Source organism: Somniosus microcephalus, chromosome 5 (assembly GCF_052327205.1).
Source record: "Somniosus microcephalus isolate GS21.2 chromosome 5, FLI_Smic_1.0, whole genome shotgun sequence".
Classification (NCBI taxonomy): Eukaryota; Metazoa; Chordata; class Chondrichthyes; order Squaliformes; family Somniosidae; genus Somniosus; species Somniosus microcephalus.
Genome location: NC_140991.1, coordinates 43,162,256 through 43,181,903, shown reverse-complemented (window position 1 = coordinate 43,181,903; position 19,648 = coordinate 43,162,256). Strand labels below are relative to the sequence as shown.

General features: G+C 41.0%; 1 protein-coding gene across 4 annotated transcripts in view; it reads right to left on the bottom strand.

The window, feature by feature from the left end:
* Positions 1–19,648, bottom strand: part of zmynd11 (zinc finger, MYND-type containing 11) — a 182,546-nt gene that overhangs the window by 15,969 nt on the left and 146,929 nt on the right. For 3 of the 4 annotated variants that reach the window (XM_085987571.1, XM_085987573.1, XM_085987574.1), the window contains 3 exons: positions 13,274–13,481; positions 5,371–5,439; positions 2,674–2,946 (listed from right to left, as the gene is read on the bottom strand). In XM_085987571.1, the coding sequence (XP_085843697.1) occupies positions 2,674–2,946; positions 5,371–5,439; positions 13,274–13,481 (550 nt within the window). The remainder of the gene's footprint in view (positions 1–2,673; positions 2,947–5,370; positions 5,440–13,273; positions 13,482–19,648) is intronic. The other variant, XM_085987572.1, reaches the window with a different exon arrangement.

Below are 19,648 nucleotides of genomic sequence, written 5' to 3'. Positions count from 1 at the left end.
AAAATCTTTTTATTTAAAACGTTCTTGTGTGTATTTTAGTAGAATATTAAATAGTAATATAACTACTCCTCATATCTGGACATCATCATAGTATTTGGGGATTTTTCAGCATCGCAATTGGTGAACTAGAATCTGAAAACAAAATTATGGTTGGCCGGAGTACAGAATACTTTGGAACTGGTAACAGCATCATGTTCAATTCAAAAAGGTCAACCTATTCTGGTTAAACACAACTGAATACAGCTTTATTAAAAAAATAAATCTTAAAATTATGCGGTTATAGCTGCTAGATGTCCGTGATTAGCAGAAGAGGATTTCACACTAAACTTGAAACTCCACTCTTCCAGTAACATTGCCACATATGGTTCAAGTCACCAAGCAAAATATGGGTCTGGCAACAAAAGAGCAACACATTTTAAAATTAATAAATTGTTTGATGTATTAAACATTCAGACATTTACTGGTGCAAAAATGAGCTGCAAGACTGCCTAATGCATTCATTTGCAAATAAAACATTTCCCAATCATCTCCACTTGACTAAGAGCATGAGTAAAGTCAGGGATGAAGAAAACATTTGGCCCATCCATTCAGTTGGTTATTATGGCATCTAATTGTAGTTTAAACAACTCCAATGTTTGTCGCTAGTACCTTATTTGCTCAATTATCCAAACATTTTTCCTGTCAATGATCCAAATTGAATTTTCACTCATTTCCAATTCTGTTTTCTTTGCTTACTGTGAAGTAATAATCTGGGTTTACCCGAACCACGCCATTTAATGGCCCAGAAATTCGGGTCCCAACGCGTGAGTACGCACGGAGTACTCACGCATGGACCCGATGGAAGTGCCGGTTCCTTGCATGCACTACGCATGCGCGGGAAACCGGCACTTCCGATCCTCTGAACGAAGGGGTTCAGAGGTCGAACGCGTGCGCGCGGGAGTCTGCGCGTGCGCTTTGAACTTACGTTGTTTTTTTTTTTTTAAAACAGGTTTTTCCGTGAGGTTAAGTCTTTAGATTTTAGAAATGTAAAAACCAGGCATAAGGACTGCATTTTAAATGGTAAGTGGTCAATTAATTAAAATTAAAACGTTTTTTCCACAGGTTTGTTATTTTTAAATACTTTAAAGCAAGGTAAGTTTATTTTTAGCCCCGTTTTTTTATAAAATTATTTTTTTCAAACATTTAAATTATTGTTTAAAATAGTTATTTAATGTAATTTAAAGTTTATTTAAAAAGTGTGATTTAAAATTTTTTTTATTTGAAGGTTAACTACTGTTTTGGGCCCTCAGCATTCATACGTTTTGACAGGTCTTTCTGTCAATCTTATGAATGGGCTTTTCCCTCCTCCGATTGGCTGCCCATGGCTCACGTGATCCCAGGGGACGCATCGCACTAACTACGCCCCTGGGACATGCCAGCACTGTGCACCGGCCTCTGGGCCAGGCCCCGGAGAGGAATTCTATGCAGGCCCAGAGCTCAACTGCCGGCGCGCTAGGTAAGTGTAGGTCGGGGGCTTGCACCTGCAGGAAACTCCTGACCCGAATTTCTGGGCCAATATTTTATATACTTCCACGAGTTCCCGGCCCCTTTAGCTGCCTTCTCCACATACAGTAAAGCTCAAAGATTAAAAGAAAATCTGCAAAGGCTGGCAATCAAATAAAAAACTGAAAATGCACAGGAGGTCCATCAACATCTGTAAAGAGCAAAAAGGAGGCGACCATTTTGGGGGTACACCTTTAGTCAGACCTGAAACTGGAAGATAAGCAAGCCCCTTTATAGGGCTGAACAAAATGATGGGAGAGAGGGAGCGAGATCCATTTATTGCCTCTCCAACAGGAGTCAGCATACTTGACACTGAATTTTACCTGTTGCTCCCTTTTCCTTTATCCATTTCTACAAAGGGGCTTGCTTATCTTCCAGCTTCCAATACCGATTGATGAGGGTCTATAGCCAACAGGTTGTGCCATCTTTTTTCTTCTGATATTGACAGAGCTGCTGTGTATTTCCAGCACCGCCGGTTTTTAATTTAAGCTTCTCTAATGCTTCTTCATGATTCAGCCCATTACACGGACAGAAAATCAGGCATTGCAGGCCCACGATTTGCTGTACATAACTCCGTAAATGTTGTTCCTCGCTGGGAACATCCAACTGCGGAATGAGCTCCAATGTGACCCGCTATTCCTTACAAATTTTGGAATATAACTGGAACTTGACAGTACCTTGGAATGCAGCACCTGTACTTGGAACAAAGGAGGTACTAGGTCCCGACTAGGCACAGTTACTTTGCTATAATGGTCAAGAATGTCGAAAGGCATTACTATGTAATTTGTATTTAGGAAAAAGATGGAGCAAATTCCTCCCCCCTTCCCCCCACCCCCCACCCCAAATAAAGGTAACTAAAACCGAAAAGAATTTAAATTTATTTAATGTCCAGGAAAGTGGGAAAGGTGCGTGCGCGTCTTCTAAAAATAAAATTGCACATATCCTTACCTTTTTTCAAATGAAGCTCTAGTGTCACATATGACTTGTAATATGAACCAACTAAAGGTAAACATGTTGTAAAAGCCTTAGGATTTCAGTTTACATCACACGTAACAAAATGTTAGGAGTGTTTCTAAACGTTATTTGAATCCCTGAACTAAATAGGAGGTTTGAGCCAAAACTGATCTGTACCTTTTCCAGCGCTTCCCTCACAACGCGTTCAGTCTCCCTTTTGTGCTCCGCTTTCATACGTTCCTTAAAATCATTAAATATTTTGGTGTATTTTTCATGGCACATGTTTTGACAGGGGATGTCATTATTAGTCTGGGTGCTCCGATGTAACATTCTTGGTGAGGAGGCACTTGACTTCTTTGTTTGCGTTGCAATTGAAACCTTCTCGGGTTGCGGTGGCACTGTAGGTATTTCTTGGCTGGAACTGACAGCCTCCATTTCAGGTTCTGGCTCCTAAAAAGGGAACGAAAACACAAACACTAACAAGATTTGAATATGCTTTCCCCTTCCCCCTTCCAGACAAAATTCTTAGCACACTCAACGACATGTACACACGTCACGGGGAAAGACGTTGACTAGATTTATGTTAACTCATTTTAAACAAGTTTTGTTTATGGCAGACAACCTTTTCAGCTTAACGTATACATCAGATGGGATGAAATGTTCCTTCTTTGTGTTAGGCACAGAAAGCGTAAAGATTTGGAGATCATCCCATTTCTTAGTTTGCACTCTTTAAACTGCAGACACTATTCAGAAAATACTAAGTAATAGCCTGTCACTGCATTGCCCAAGTTCCAAATCCATCCAGTTGACTATTATGACTAGTACTATTTGTTTTATAGTAACAAGCTTTGACAAACCAAATGCAGTTAACCATAATGAGCAGTGCATAAAACTGTTCTAATCTTAGATTTTACTATATTTAGGTAAACACTTAGGAAATGCTTAAAGTCCATACAGACTGAATTACAAGCCGAGATGAGGTGGAACACCACAGGACCGTAGATCAGCAATGGAATGGAATTTTTTTTTTTTTTTTTTTTTTTAAAAAGGAGGTTGCAAAGTTGCAGTATAGACCATCTTAAAAAAGACTGCTTCAAGTTTCAGAATGTCATGGAAAAATAAAGAGATTATAAACAAACTCAAATTAAAGCTTATAGAGCCCATAGATGATGATGAAAATGAGAGAAGAAGACAAAATAAGGAAAGGGGTTAAGAAAGGGATAAGGAAAGCAAGGAGGAAGTACGAGGAGAGAATCTAAAAAAAAAGTTAAAAGAACAGTAAAGTATTCTACAAATTAACAGAACAAAAAATTGTTAAATGTGAACTGGGACCCGAGAGGAAAGGATAGTGAGTGGAGGACAAGTGAAAATTGGCAGGGATACTTAACAAGTATTTCGTGTCAGTGTTTACAAAGGAGAAAGATATTCGGGAGGTGGCAAATTGTGAATTGTTTAAAAGCAATACGAGATATATAATAAATAAAAGCATTAGAGAATTTTGTTACATGAAAGGAGGATAAAGCACCAGAACCTGATGGGATCAAACCAAGTATCCTGAGGGGAATGGGGGAAGAAAAAGCAGGAGGCCCTAGAAATTATATTTCAGGGTTCCACTGAGGGTGAATGTGTGCTGGAGGACTGGAGAGTGGCCAATATAATAGCCATTTTCAAAAAGGGAGACAGGCCTAACCTGCCTATTACAGGTCAGTTAAACATCGGTGTCGGAGAAAAGTTTGCAATGTTAAATTAAAGATTAAATTATTAAATATTTAGATGGAGAAAATAATTAGAAGCAGCCAACATGGATTTCAGACAGGAAGATTGTGCTGGACAAACCCGACAGAGGTCTTTGTGGAGATGGATGGGGGGAAACGCAGTGGATGCGGTGTACATGGATGTTCAGAAAGTCTTTGACAAGGAACCACGCAGGAGACAATTGCAGAAGATTAAAAGTTATGGAATATAGGGAATTCAATTATCAGTAAATGTGATGGAGCACATCTTGGTTCAAAAAGTAAGCACTATACTTTCAAGGTTCACAAGACATGAAATGTAGCACCTCAAATAGATACAGCCACAAAAAGCTAATGGAATCTGGGTTTATGGCAAGAGGTACAGAAGAAAAAGGTCAAGATGTAATGGGGAATCTGCTAAAGATCTTAGTTAGGACCACAGTTGGGAGTCCTGTATGCAGTTTTAGGCTCAATGCTATGGGAAGGGTGTTGAGGCAATAAAGAGGGTACAGTGCAGATTCTCTAGGATGCTGTCTGATATGTCAAAATACAAACAAAAAGACTTGAAAATTGGGGCTGTTGTCTTAGAACAGAGGAGATTAAGGGGTGATTTGATAGTAGTGTAGGGATGGGACAGAATAGATAGAAACAGACTATTCCCAGTGATTGAAGGATCAAGAACAAGAGGACATAGATACAAGATTAAATGCAAGAGAAATGTTTTTACTCAGGTGGTGGTGGAATGAGTACTAGTTAGTGATTGAAGCAGAGACCTTGTCAACATTAAAGGATAGGTTAGATAGGTGGTTGAAGGAGTGGGGAATAAAGGGATATATGGAGGGGGAAATAAAGGGATATAGGGACAGGGCGGGCAGACACATGGGTTTAGGACTACTGCTTGTGTGAAGGCTAATCACCAACAAGGACCAGTTTAGCCCAACAGCTTGTTTGGGTTGTAATTTCCATGCAATTCTATGTAACTGGTTTTCTCAATCTCCCAGTAAAAGATATATTATGTCTGCATAACAACTGCACTTATTAACAATTCATGCGACCTTCCAATATTCCCAAATATAATTCTGGCTGATACAAGACATAATTACAGCTTCCCGCACCCCATCATATTTTTGGTTAAACTTACTTCATCTTTGGCGTCTGAATGTTGATTCCGTCTGGATTTCTTGTTCCTGGGTTCTTGTGTGCTCTTCTGCTGTAAAAAGTGCAACATACATCATTTGAAGCTTATAAATGTTGCACTAAGATCAGTTGTAATGTCCCATCTTATTTGATCGAATAATACCAGTCCCGGTAATAAAAATATTCTGCAATGTCTTTCTCGTTTCTCGCTGTTATAATCAGACTGTGGGTTTCTTGTAGCATCACAGGCATATTATTCACTAATTTTGAGTTTAATGTAAGATAACCACATGGAATAGAATTCTACTTCTATTTATGTTCAGCCAAAAAAAGAGGATCTTTTGCTAAAAAGGTTATTTCATAAACATAGCATTGGCGATAATGTGAATTTAAAGAAACATCACTTGCACTGTGTAGGTCATCACAGCTATATATAAAAAGGCTAAGGGTTTGTTAAATTATGAATTGGGATTCTGTGCCAGTGGTGCAGCTAGCCATTTTGATTTAAATACTCTGTATTTATATTCCTCTGCTGGCAGAAACACCGGGAGGTTTGCTAGGGTATTTTATTATTTTTTCTATGCTGGAAGCTTAAACATGCTTATGACAGCACTTGCCATTTTGACATTTCCACGTGAGGAGAACAGTCAGCTGATATTTTCATAACAGTACCAGCGCTCTGAAGAATTTGAGAGTACTGTGGGTAACGATTTGATTGCACAAACACAGCAATACTGAGGCAACATTAGGACTGTAATTGTATCAGCGACACTGGTAATAAATTGTGTTATTGATGGGAAAGTATAGAACTCGAACGGGGCTGGAGAACTACGTATGGATAGAAAGATTAGAAATATATTTATTTAACTACAATCTTAGTCAACAAATCTGCTATTCAGTAACCTAACAGAATGCAACTTCCTATTTTCCTTAAGCAAGGCACCATGCTTAGCTTGGAGACCATTTACCGTAGGTTCCCAATAACGTTACAGTAGTTTAAAAACTGAAAACAAATGAAACAAAACAAAACCTTTAAAAAAAAAATTGACACAAACAACATTAGGTGCAAAAGATTGGCCCAGAATTTGTGGTCAGCGGTGAAGCAAAGGCGTTCGTTCACCGCTGGCCCCGAAGTGAGCTTTGCACAAAGAACTCGCGATCTCGGTGTCAAGAAGTTCATTTTTAAAAAAAAAAAATTTTTAAGTTTCTTAAATTTTTATAATTAAAATGGATAAATTTGACAACACAAAATGAAAATGAGTTTTTCAGGCCCATAACCTTTGTTTAGCAGTCAATACTCTGTTAAAACCCCAGTTACACCTAATCCTTTTGGGTTTAACTTTTAGTGGGGAATTTAACAGCAGCACTACTACGGAAGAGCCGAAGTTTTCGTCTATTTCCCTGATTTGAGAGATTTCACCGATTGCCGGCTCTGTGGGGGTGGGGGGGGGGGGGGGGGGGGGGGGGAGGAGAACAGCGCAGCTGTTTCGGAGCTGTCAATGACTGACCGCAACTTCAGGATTTCCCCAATAACAACAGAAAATGCTGGAAAAACTCAGCAGGCCAGGCAACATCCATGGAGAGAGAAATAGAGTCAACTTTTCAGGTCGAAACCCTTTGTCAAGACGAAGGGTTTCGACCTGAAATGTTGACTCTATTTCTCTCTCCACGGATGTTGCCTGGCCTGCTGAGTATTTCCAGCATCTGCAGTATTTTGCTATCGTTCAGGATTTCCCCATCTGCCTGCACATGAATCCTGCCAAATCCCGAAATTGTGGCCAGTTTCAAGGGTGGAATGATGGTGAACTCTGCCAGTTCCCCTTCATCTGGACCGCAAATTCCAGGCCATTATTTTTGACTTCCTATTTTTGTCTCCACTGTCACTCAGCACCTTAACTAACTGACCTATTTCTAGACTTCTGCCGGCTTCTCCTGTAGCACACACCACAGAGTTAGAAGTCCTGGGTTCAAGTCCCACTCAAGACTTGAGTACATTATCTAGGCTGACACTTCAGTTCAGCACTTAGGGGGAGTGCTGCACTGTCGGAGCGTATCATTCGGATGAGACCTTGACTGAGACTCTGTCTGCCACTTCACATGGATATAAAAGATCCCATGGCACTATTCAAAGAAGAGCACAGTGCATCTCCTGGTGACATAGCCAACATTGAACCTTCAACCAACACCACCAAACACATTATCTGCTCATTTATCTCATTGCTGTTTGTGGGGCCTCGCTGCACAAAATTTCCTGTTCTTTGTTCTTTTACCAATATACATTGTGCTACACTTCATATTAAACTCCATTTGCCATTCTCTGGCCTATCTACATAATTTCTCCAGGTCCATTTGGATATTTTACATGAGGAGAAATTAAACATGTGAAAGAGGATTGTATGGGGGGGAAATTATTATGCAGGAATATGTACAAATTTCTTGTCCCTTAAAATAATTGTTCTATCTATTATAGAATCTTGATGTCTACGATTACATTTTTGAAAATTTAATCCTTTAAACAGTTGAAGTCGGGCGTTACATTTGACCTAGTTCTACTCAAAGTTTACCAAAATTAAGCACCATTTTCCAGTGGCTAATTGTAAATTCACTTGATTTTTTGTTGCAATCATTTTTTATCTGCCATCTTGCAGCTGCAAAATAACCTGAATATTGAATAAAACTGCTCTAACAACAGTATATTATACATTTTCAACATAAAAATACTTCGGAGTGGTGTCAAGGCAGTGATATGTTGGACTTCAGACAATGGCTGGAAACAGTTCAAGTTTCTCTCTTGGGCTGTGCGACATTTTCTGAGGCCCCTGAAGAGATTTTATCTTGTAATCACTGTTATGATTAGTTATTCTGATTGCATTATTTCCTGATAATCAAGTTGCTGTTAATACTTCACAATTATTAATTCTTCTTGGAATTGGGAACCGGAGTAGGCTATTCAGCCCCTTGAGCCTGTTCCGCCATTTAACTAGATTATGGCTGATTGTTTCTTAACTCCATAACCCTCAATTCCCTTGCCCAACAAAAATCTATCAATCTCAGTTTTGAAATTTTCAATGAAACTAGCCGCAACAGCTTTTTGGGGAAGTGTGCTCCACTACCCTTTGTGTAAAGAAATGCTTCCTGACATCACCCCTGAACGGCCTAGCTCTAAATTTTAAGGTTGTGCCCACTTGTTCTGGATTCCCCTATCAGAGGAAATAGTTTCTCTCTATCAAACCCATCAACTCCTTTACTCTTCTTAAACACCTCAATTGGACTGTCCCTTAATCTTCTATACTCGAGGGAATAGAAGCCTAGTCTGTGCAACCTGTTCTCAATTTACATAGAAACATAGAAGATAGGAGCAGGAGTAGGCCATTCGGCCCCTCGAGCCTGCTCCACCATTTAATGAGATCATGGCTGATCATCCAAATTCAGTACCCTGTCCCTGCCTTCTCCCCATATCCCTTGATCCCTTTAGCCTTAAGAAATATATCCAACTCCTTTTTGAATATATTTAATGAATTGGCCTCCACTGCCTTCTGTGGTAGAGAATTCCACAGGTTCACCACTCTCTGGGTGAAGAAATTCCTCCTCATTTCTGTCCTAAATGGCTTACCCCTTACCCTTAGACTGTGACCCCTGGTTCTGGACTCCCCGGCCATCGGGAACATCCTTCCTGCATCCAGTCTGTCTAGTCCTGTTAGAATTTTATAAGTTTCAGTGAGATCCCCTCTCATTCTTCTAAACTCCAGCGAGTATAAGCCCAGTCGACCCAATCTCTCCTCATACGTCATTCTTGCCATCCCAGGTATCAGTCTGGTGAACCTTCGCTGCACTCCCTCCATGGAAAGAACATCCTTCCTCAGATAAGGCGACCAAAACTGCACACAATACTCAAGGTGTGGTCTCACCAAGGCCCTGTACAACTGCAGCAAGACATCCTTGTTCTTGTACTTGAGCCTTCTCGCTACAAAGGCCAACATACCATTTGCCTTCTTAACCGGCTGCTGCACCTACATGCTTACCTTCAGCGACTGGTGCACAAGGACGCCCAGGTCTCGTTGCATTTCCCCTTCTCCCAATCTATTGCCGTTCAGATAATAATCTGCCTTCCTGTTTTTGCCACCAAAGTGGATAACCTCGCATTTATCCACATTATACTGCATCTGCCATGCTTCTGCCCAAATCATACTGGAGTTTCTCGGCATCCTCCTCACAGCACACACGCCCACCCAGCTTTGGGTCGTCTGCAAACTACATCTAGTTCCCTCATCTAGATCATCATCTTCTATCTATCTTCTTCTTATTTATTATATAAAAAAGGATCGGTCTGTCTGTCTGTCCTTCCGTCTGTCTGTCCGGCTATACACTCTAAAGTTAGAGCGTGCCTACACGTGCGTTACATCCAAAGAAAGCTTATGATTCCAGAACGGTCATAAGCGTATTTACTTTTCGGTCGGACAAAAATCGTTCGCACATTATACAAAAAACCTTCAAAATTCCACTCATTAGCATTGATTGACTGACGTCAAGGTCGACCAATCCTGTGCCGTCATGATTGACCAATCCTACAGTTCAGTCACCTCATTCGTTGACCAATCGGTGTGTGTGTGGGCGGGACTAATCGTTTTCATCTCAGGGATCTGGCAGCCATTGCCTCAAGCTAAAAACCCCATTGCCTCAACCTAAAAATATGCTCATCGAGGTTAGTATCTTATTTTTTTTCAAAAACATTTACCAAAAATGTTCTATAAGTACTTTAACTTTCATCTTTGAAGGTATTAAAAGCTAGAAATGTTTAGGTTAAAAAACAATGCAAAACGGGCCTAGGCTTCTCCAACTGCCGACAGCCCAAATCCAGTCCCAGGCTTCCGGACCACACATCCCCAGGCCCAAAAAAGCCCTGGAAACTGCCGACAGCCCAAATCCAGTCCCAGGCTTCCGGCCCACACATCGACCAGGCCCCAGAGGGGGGGAGACAGACAGGGGCAAGGAGAACGCGCAGCCCAAAATTGCCCTCGCACCGCGGGGCTCCCCTGCTAGTTTATATATATTGTGAATAGCTGAGGTCCTAGGACCGATCCCCGCGGTATCCCACTAGTCACTGCCTGTCACTCGGAAAAAGAGCCGTTTATTCAACTCTTTGCTTCCTGTCTGCCAACCAGTTCTTTATCCAAGTCAGTACCTTGCCCCCAATCCCACGTGCTTTAACTTTGCACGCTAATCTCTTATGCGGGACCTTAACGAAAGCCTTCTGAAAGTCCAAATACACCATATCCACTGGTTCTCCCTTTAACCCTTTTAGCCCTGGTATCATTCTGGTGAAGCTGCACTGCACCCTCTCCAAGGCCAATATATCCTTCCTGAGGTGTGCGGTGCTGAGAGCTGAATGCAAAAAAAGACTAAAAGTGGAATAAAGCTGCCCTATCAGCTTCACAGTATAAGTATAATGACTATATATAACTAGTCATTTTGTTGCAGGGTTGAGAGGTAGATGTAACTACAACAGCTTTATTAATTTGGTTCATGATGATCGCTTAAACCCCTTGATGCCATTTCGGTCTTGTAATCACTCATCTGTGTTGAATTTTTATAGTTTAATCTACATGAGCTCTGTCTTATCCAGGAATGTGATTTTCCTAATTTTTTAAAAAATTATTTCTTTTTACAGAATTTAATATTTTTTAAGCTGGTCAATTTTTCAGAGGTTAAATTTATTATTTTCAAGTTCTACAAACAGGAGCACAAGTCAGTAGGTTGTGGAATTTGTGCCCATGATTTCTTCAGATACTAGTCTATCCCGACCAGGGGGAATTGCTAAGCAGAAGCCAGGTGCTTCCTCATGTGGAAGGAAAAGGAGCACAGGCCAGTCATCCTCGCCGTCAGATATCTTCTAGCAGCCGGCCAACAGCTCATTTAAAACTCTGCTACCTGTTTCCTATCCCGCACCGAGTCCCACTCAGATTGTAAGTTGGAGGCGTTGGGGGACTGGGAGCCAATGTAGGTCAACAATAACAGGAGTGATGAGTGAGGGAGGTTTTGAATGAGCTGAAGTTTACAGAACATGGAAGGCTGGCCAGGAGAGAACAGGATTAGTCAAATCTGGAGGTGACAGAGGTGCAGATGAGAGTTTCAGCAGCAGATAAGGCGGAGACAGAGATGGAATAGGCGATATTTGGGACGGAGCGGATATGGGGTTGGAAGCTCGAGGTGATAAAGGACGCAGAGATTGAAAATAGTATGGTTCATCCTGAAACGGTGGTCGAGGAGGGGGATGGAATTGGTGTTGCAGGTAAAGATTTGTGGTGGAGACGAAGACAATGGTTTCAACCTTCCCAAAGTGGAGGAAATTGCGGCTTGTTCAAGACTGAGTATCCAACAAGCAGTCTGACAGCACAGAGTCAGTGGAAGGATTGAGAGGTGTGATAAGAGAGGTATAGCTGGGTGTTGCCAATGTATGTGTGAAGGCTGACTTCCCAGCTTCGGATGATGTTTCCAAGGGGCAGCATGTAGACGAGACGGAGGGGACAAAGGATAGATCCTTGGAGGACTCGAGGCAACGATGTGGAGGCAGGAAGAGAAACCCTTGCTGGCGATACTCTAGCTATGATTGGATAGGTAAGACTGAATCCAAGCAAGGACAATCCCACTGAGTTGGACACAGGAGGATGGTAATACTGAATTTTAAGAGAAAAAGCAGATTTTCCAGAGTCAGACTTGTTCATATTTCTTATGAGAGTGTTGACAACATTGAGTAACAGAAGTAAGGTGATGTTTTAGGATATAACAAAGCAGAAATTTAATTTGAACTTATTTCTACCAACCAAAGATTATTGTTAAAGCCATGACAGACAAATACAGCAACAGTAAACCAATTGATTGATTAAGCTCTTATTGTAAATGAACTGGTACAGGAATTAGAAGTGAGCAATTGCCTGAAGGACATTAGTGAGCCATTTATGTTGATAATCCGGCAGGTTTAAATGGTCCCTTTTTCTAGATCCACAAATTATCAGATTAAATACAGTTCCACAGCTCGTCAATGGTGGGATCTGAACTCATAACCTCAAGGTTGCTACTCTAATACCATAATCACTCCACTTCTGTAGCCTCGACTTTTTTGATCTCCCCTGAAGGCAGTGTCTTTCGCTGGGGTAGTTCCACAAGTACAAGCATTGCACCCAAATGGTTACTCTTGGTGGGTAAGCCTAGGCAACGAGTACTAGCAAGCTATTCGATCCAGCCAGATGCTGAAATCACCTGACATTGCTGTCCACTGACCCCTCAATCAATTCGGCTTATTTTTCCTCTCCTTAGCCAGAAGGCACAGGCCAATCGCAGTGCTCCAAACCATTGGATTAAACCATCCTACTGGTTCAGCAGAGACTACGGATCAAACCTGGGATCTTCCTTGGTCAGCACAGCTCAGCATCACATCAAATAGTGAATTTATCCCGAGCCATCAAGGAACATTACTTGCATTTAAAAGAGTAACTTACAGGCTTCAGAATACAGGAAACTCTATTATCCGGCACCAACGGGACCGGCGTGGTGCCGGTTTATCAAAAAGTCCAGATTACAGAGAGGTATAGTTAAAAGGTACGAGAGCTCTGTACACAGCAACAAATCCAGGCTTCCCTGTTGCTTAGCAACATGTGCAGGAACTCTGGCCACAGACCAAGCGTCCCTGTTGCTTAGCAACAAGTGCACGAACCCCAGTTACACAGCCACAGATCCAGGAACTGCCACTAATATGAAGTAAAACTTACCTGAACCTACTCCTGAATTTTGTCGGTTAACAGAGATTTCCGGTTATTTAGGTGCCGGTTAAGAGTTTCCTGTACTTCCAAATAAAATTAAATCCATTAAAAAAACAAGCAAACAAATTAACCCTTGCATGCAAAACCTACCTGCTCATTACTTGTGGAAGAGATGCTGGATTCTGCTTCTTCTTCCATTTTATCCTCTGCTTTACTCTTCCAGAACCTCCCTTCACGGACAAAGCGCTGGTGCAATTCAAGCTCATCGCAGGCTTTCTTCCAGCCAAGACTTCGTTTTACTGCCAGCTGATGAACATTAACACCAATATCCTGGATATTCTCTGACGGAATCCATGCCCTGCAATCAAAAAGGCCATCTATCACAATGAATCTATAGAAGGTTAGCAATTTAACTAGTGTAGCATTAAACTAAGCTTTTAGCTGCATCAAGTGTTATTTTAATTATATATTTAAATAAAGGAAATTTCACGCTGTAGCACAAAATGGCTACATGAAGTTTGCGCTAGCGACTTCCCAAATAGCATGTGTCTGATCGCAGACATCCGCGCTTAGGGAGAAAGTCAACTGCTTCCACCACAAGCAGTCAAAGGAGAAAATGAATCAAAATTCACCCACAGCTGCTCTCATGGGCCTTTCAGTGGCTGATTATAAAATAGCAGAGGCCTGTGAGCAGTTAATGGATAATAAGGAGTTGGGACTGTGGAGGCAAAAACTTTGTTAAATTTCAATTACCACCAGTACAGTTTTAAACTGGATAGTTCAGTTTTTGGATGGACTCTGAAAATTTTTTAAAATATAAACAGAAGGGCAAAAAGTTTGATTTTTTTTTTAAAAAAAGGACAGTTTTTTTCGTTCTCCACTTACTCCTGCCTCATGTTATTTGGAAGTATTGTGATGAATTTATATCACCAAATATTCAAACTCAAGCCATGCTCCTAACCTTGCCTAGCTTTTGGGCGCCGCAAAAGGTAATGACCCTAGATATGCTCCATGACAACAGTGATTTGATTTTTTTAAATTGTGTAATGAAAAGTGGTTTACAGACAATACAAGTTTGTACTCGAGGAAAGTACTGTCAGAGTTATTTGTAAGGCAGGAAAGTTTAATTTTGGGAAGGTAAAGCCAAAGAAGATGAGCTAGTTTTGTCTAAATTTGAATCAATGGAATAAATTGAAAATTGGATACAACCACATTAGTTATTATAAATTTATCCTCATTATTTTCCACTCACTTTGGTATAATAGAGAAATAAAATTGATTAGGTTATAAAACATGATCACAATTTCATTCTACCGAATTCTTTTCCTAAATATAGACGACATTAAGAACAGGGTGCAACCATAGGGAATTTTAACAGATTTTTCACAAAACCCACCCTGGTTTCTGAGAGCACAGCAATACTGCACTAGTTTGTGGTGAGGTACCTCTTGTCAAGCCAATCTTCTCCCATGGCCCAATGCATGAACCAACAGCCCTGATTCAAAAAGGATGAGGAATGTGTTTGAGGGGCTGCAGAACAGAACTCGAGGTGAAGTGGTCTTGCAGAGCTTCACAAGTGGGAGTGTCAAAACACTCTGCAAGCATTAAAGCAGCCCATCCTGATAAAACACAGAATGTTGTCAAGCGGCTGCAGCAGTTCAAATATTATTAGGATTAACATACAGGCTCGCCTTGAACAGCACTAATTCTTGTAATACAGCTCCAGTTATGATCTTATGACTGAAAGCCCAAACTCATCTTATCCAGACCACTGGGTTCGAGTTTAAGATAGCAATCTGCTAATTAGGATTACGACATCCATCACTAGGCCAATATGGATTTGGTAAAGCACTAAAGCTATTAGCTGCGATAGGCAAGAGTGAGCTTGCTGCGGAATTTCCTCTTTCTTCTGGATTTCCCAGCCGCCATTGCCATCTGTTTGTTTCAGTGTAGTTTAAATGGAATTAACAAACCAAGGAGATGGAAATTAGTAATTGGAAAGAGCATAGTACACTTAGAAGGCAATCAACGGAAACACTAGAGTCAAGCTTGTTCAACAAGAGTATTAATAGACTACTTAGTGCTAAAGATGTTTGTTCATCATTGGTTGAGTTCTCATCTGCTCTGGTGATTTAATCCCATCAGGTTTTCATTACATTGGAATGACCATGGAATAACCTTATGTTTCAGATTACATTCTCACATGTGCAACACAGTGCAAGTTACATCCAAAGATGTAATATAGTGCTTCGTAGAATGCAGCTAATGTAATGACCAACAAAGGGAATTGACATTGACTATGAATAAGTACGAATACTGAAGTTGAACTGGAGAATGCAAACTATATAGCAGTCTAACAATATTTTGTAAAATCTTATTTGGATGCCATTATAATCAATGCTTGCCCGAGAAGTGGCATAATTGCTATGAAGTAAAAGTATCAAGACTATCCAATGAGATGCAGTTCCATAAGGCATTGCATCTAATGGCCTAAGGTAAGAACTTATGACATTTATCCCATAAGATCAATGACCTCAAATAAAGGTTGTGAATGGAATCTGTCAGCTTTCAATTACTTTGGCGTGAAGAAATTCTTAGTTAGAAATGTCTCAGGACAATCCTACACACAATAGCTGCACTGACACCAATTATTCACACACGCATGGATCTGTGCAAGTGAGGACTTCGTTTTATATGGAGATTCCAGATGTGTGCCAAATGACGCATTAAAAGGGGCCCTGCAAAATATGGGAAGGAATGAGTCAGAGGAGCAGACAGTGCCAGCAAGGGAAGCCAGCCAGCTAGCAGTGTTCTCCATGAAGTTAATAGTTTCATATCCTTTGTCTGAGTAGATTTGATTAAATTACTTATAGTCAACTTAAGTCAATATTCATAATGCTTCTGTTAGCTGCTGTACTAGAGTGGCTGAACACAACATTAAAAAAAAATCATTTTATCTATCTATATCTATGTAATGACAGAAGATTAGATTTAGTTAAGTACCTCAAAATTCCTACATTATTGTGCATTAAAAATGTGCCTTGTTCCCAAATTTGGGAGTCAGCTGAAGATGGATCACAAGTATCTTATTCCTATTAAGTGGTGACTAAAGTTTAGCGTCAATGACGGAGATAAATCCTCAACTGCCACTACCAGACAAAATAATATGACCCGTTGTATTTCCCGTTTTTAGTTTCCCTAATACAATTTCCCCCCCCCCACACTTTTAATGCATGGAAGCAGTTTAAAATGTTATGTATTGCAGCTATGCATAACACATTTGGGTTATATACTCTGGTTCAGGTCTGAACAAGCTGCCACCAGGGGTAGTTTGTTTCTTTTCATAAGCCAGCTACTCTATACGCACGTCCTGTTCTTTAGCTCCAATTTCTGCTCCCTTCACACAAAGTCACTATGTGGATCACTTCCCAGTTACACACTCAATTTGAGGCTTTCCTCAATTCTGTCCCCTCACCCCTACAAAAAAAATCAACTAAAAATTAATTGTACAAATCAAATGTCCTTATAAAACAGAATATACAGTGTGGACATAACTCATTTTGTTGGAGTAAAATTATTTATTTTCATGTTTTATAAACAAGTCCTAGTGAGCGGCTCACTCTCACAATAAGTCTGTAATAGTAAACGGCCAGAACTAATCTCGGTCCTCGTGTGCAGCTAGAATTCTCTACTCTCACTATAAATATGGTTCTCTCTCTTCCTCTATATCCTAGTATATCTGTAGTTATAATCTCTAACCCTGAATGCGTATGTTTTTTCCCCTCTCTATCCTCGTGTATTTGTGGTTTTGAGTATCGCGAAATCTGAACCTCCCTCTATATCTCTCTCTTGCTCTGCATCTTTCTTTCACTCCTTATTGCCTATGCTTCTCTAAAATTCTCCCCACGTCTTTAAACTTCTCTCTCCTTTCCCATGTGTCTGAATGTTGCTGTCTAAACATCTCACTCCCCCCTCACTGTATCTGATCGATCTTTTTCTGTCTAAATTTCTGTCTTCCTGCCTATCTTAGCTTCTCTTTCGAAGTGCCTGAATTATTCCCTTTCCTCCTCTGACTTGTGTTTTTGCGGTCTGAATGTCTCTACCTCAAGAGTGCCAGAAGATAGCACCCTCCTTGTGTGCTCTGTCTAATTTCTCATCCCCCTCCCTTTGTCAAAACCTGTTTTTTTCTGTGGGTCTGAATTTCTCTCTCTAGTGCAATCACATGAAGTTGTGCATTATTTTAACCCATTGACCTTGTTTGCCCTCATCTCTCCCAAAATCAGCTAAAATTCCTAAACTACCATAAAGTGCAGACAAAGGTTTGTTAAGCACAACTGAATCTTCCATGATATTGCTCATATGTCTCAGTTTTATCTGCATTATCGTTATATTGCTGAAGGTGACTTACTCTCTTCTCATGTGCTCCAGTCTTCATTACCTGCAGTGCACCCAGCTGTCACATACTACCCTCCACCACGTCCTGTCAGTGTTCTCTGTCCATCTGCTAACACCATTCCTGTTCATTCCCTGGTTCACATTGGTGCTCACCGTAGCCCTCCAGTGCTTCTCCATCCTTTCATCATTTGCTTTCTTTTTTTCCTCCTGCTCTTCCCTATTTTTCCTGTTTCCCCTCACCCCCGCTCTTTTCTTAACTGTCATCTCTCTCCTCCCTTCACTCTTTTCTATTCCTTTTGTCATTTCTCCGTTCATTGTTGCCCCTCACCATTTCCCTCTTTTCCCCTTTATCTCTCGATCCTTCCCATTTTCTCCCATTTATCTCCCCCCTTCCTCACACTACACCCATTGTGGCCTTGCCTTTATCTTGCTCCTACTTTGCCATCACCATTCCTGCTCTTCATTCTCCCTCGAGTCAACCCTTTCCCCCACCCCTGTGCTCCTTTTGTTTCCTCTGCTTTCTCACCATCTTTGTAGCTTGCCACTTTGTGTTTGATCTCATGGTGCAAGCTTTATCTACAGTTGTTTGCTCTCGATCTTGTTCCCATACCATCCCATTACATCCTTGCCCTTCCTTTTGCTATACTATCCTTTCCCCTCCATATCCCACTCCAGGCTTGCTAGCTGCTCTTTTCTAGTGTGAAACTTTTTTTTTTTTAAATATATAAAAGTGCTCATAATATATTTGCCAAGTTAGCAGCCAGTTTCCCACCAGCAGTCAGCAAGCCCAGGAGCAGCCAAGAGGCAGACTGCATAAAGCACTATGTGCACTTTAGAGTCAACAGCTGATAAACCAGCAGAAGCAGAGAGCACCAGCAGGCTCAGGAGTGGCTGAGGAAAGATGCAGGTGGCTCCAAGGATGTTGGGTAGTGCATAGGATGGGAGGCTGCTGCTCTTAACTCACTCAGTGGAACTCCTTGCTGCTCTCTTGCGATGTTGCTTCAATGTAGACCCACTTCTGTCCCATTATGCCAGCTGCTGCTTACGCCTTGCTTCACAGGCGTGACCTGTTTGAATTACATAGTTCTTGAGGTTTGGGATTATTCTCTACGTTGCTAGTCGTAGATTAGGATTCATTATTCTAAAGCCACCAATACTAGCACAGAAGACAATTCCCAAACCTCAAGAACTGCAGAATCAAACAGGGCAGAGATGAAGTGTAGTTCAGGGAGGCTTTAATATGTAATGCTATTGTTGCCATTGTTCCTGGACAAGGTCATGTCTCAGGTCATCCAACGTGTTGAGGATGGATTAATCTGCTCCCAGCGAGAGCGCAAATCATTCAAGTATCAAATTCAAGTATCCTAGGAATCTCTTTAAAGCTTAACTGGTAGCTCTATTTGAGTTTCAGATATACAGGAAACTTTCGTTTAACCGGAGGTTAAAAGTCCGGAAAGCTCTATCTACCGGCAAAATTCAGGAGCCATTTCCTAGAAGTTTTTTTTTACTTCTCGTTGCTTTTTCCCCCCCCCCAGTCAGGCTCTGCAAGGTCTGTAGCTATAGCAACAGCTTCAGCTAGAGACGCTTGCAGCTGCAGCCGACTGTTTAAGCTGTTGCTAAGCAACAGGGTTTGTTGATTCACACGGAGCTGAAAAGCTCTGTATGTTTTAACATTGCCGCTGGTTTATACGGCAGTTTTGATCTAACGGCACCAGCTCGGTCCCGTCGGTGCCGGATACCAGAAAGTTTCCTGTACATTTTTAATTTCCCTTGTTCCATTGTTTCGTCAAAGGGCTCTCACAGTATCTCTCAGGCTGCGTTGCTCCAAATTGACAGCTATTCTGAAGCAATCAGAGATGGGGTAGGCCAGAGACTCCATGGCAAATTAGTAATGAAGGGCCTGCAAAATTAATCAGTGACCTTGTTTCGTGTCCAGTATAACATCGAGTATTAGCACAGAGTGATTTTCTACATCTCAAGGAATAATTAAGTCTATAATTACCGTAAATCTATTGGTTACTCTTGCCGTCATTCAGTTATGTATTTATTGTTCAATAAATCTGTCCAGTAATTTATAGTCTAAGCAGGGCCTGATAGTGTTTGCTCTGACATTTTCTGAAGTCCATGTGG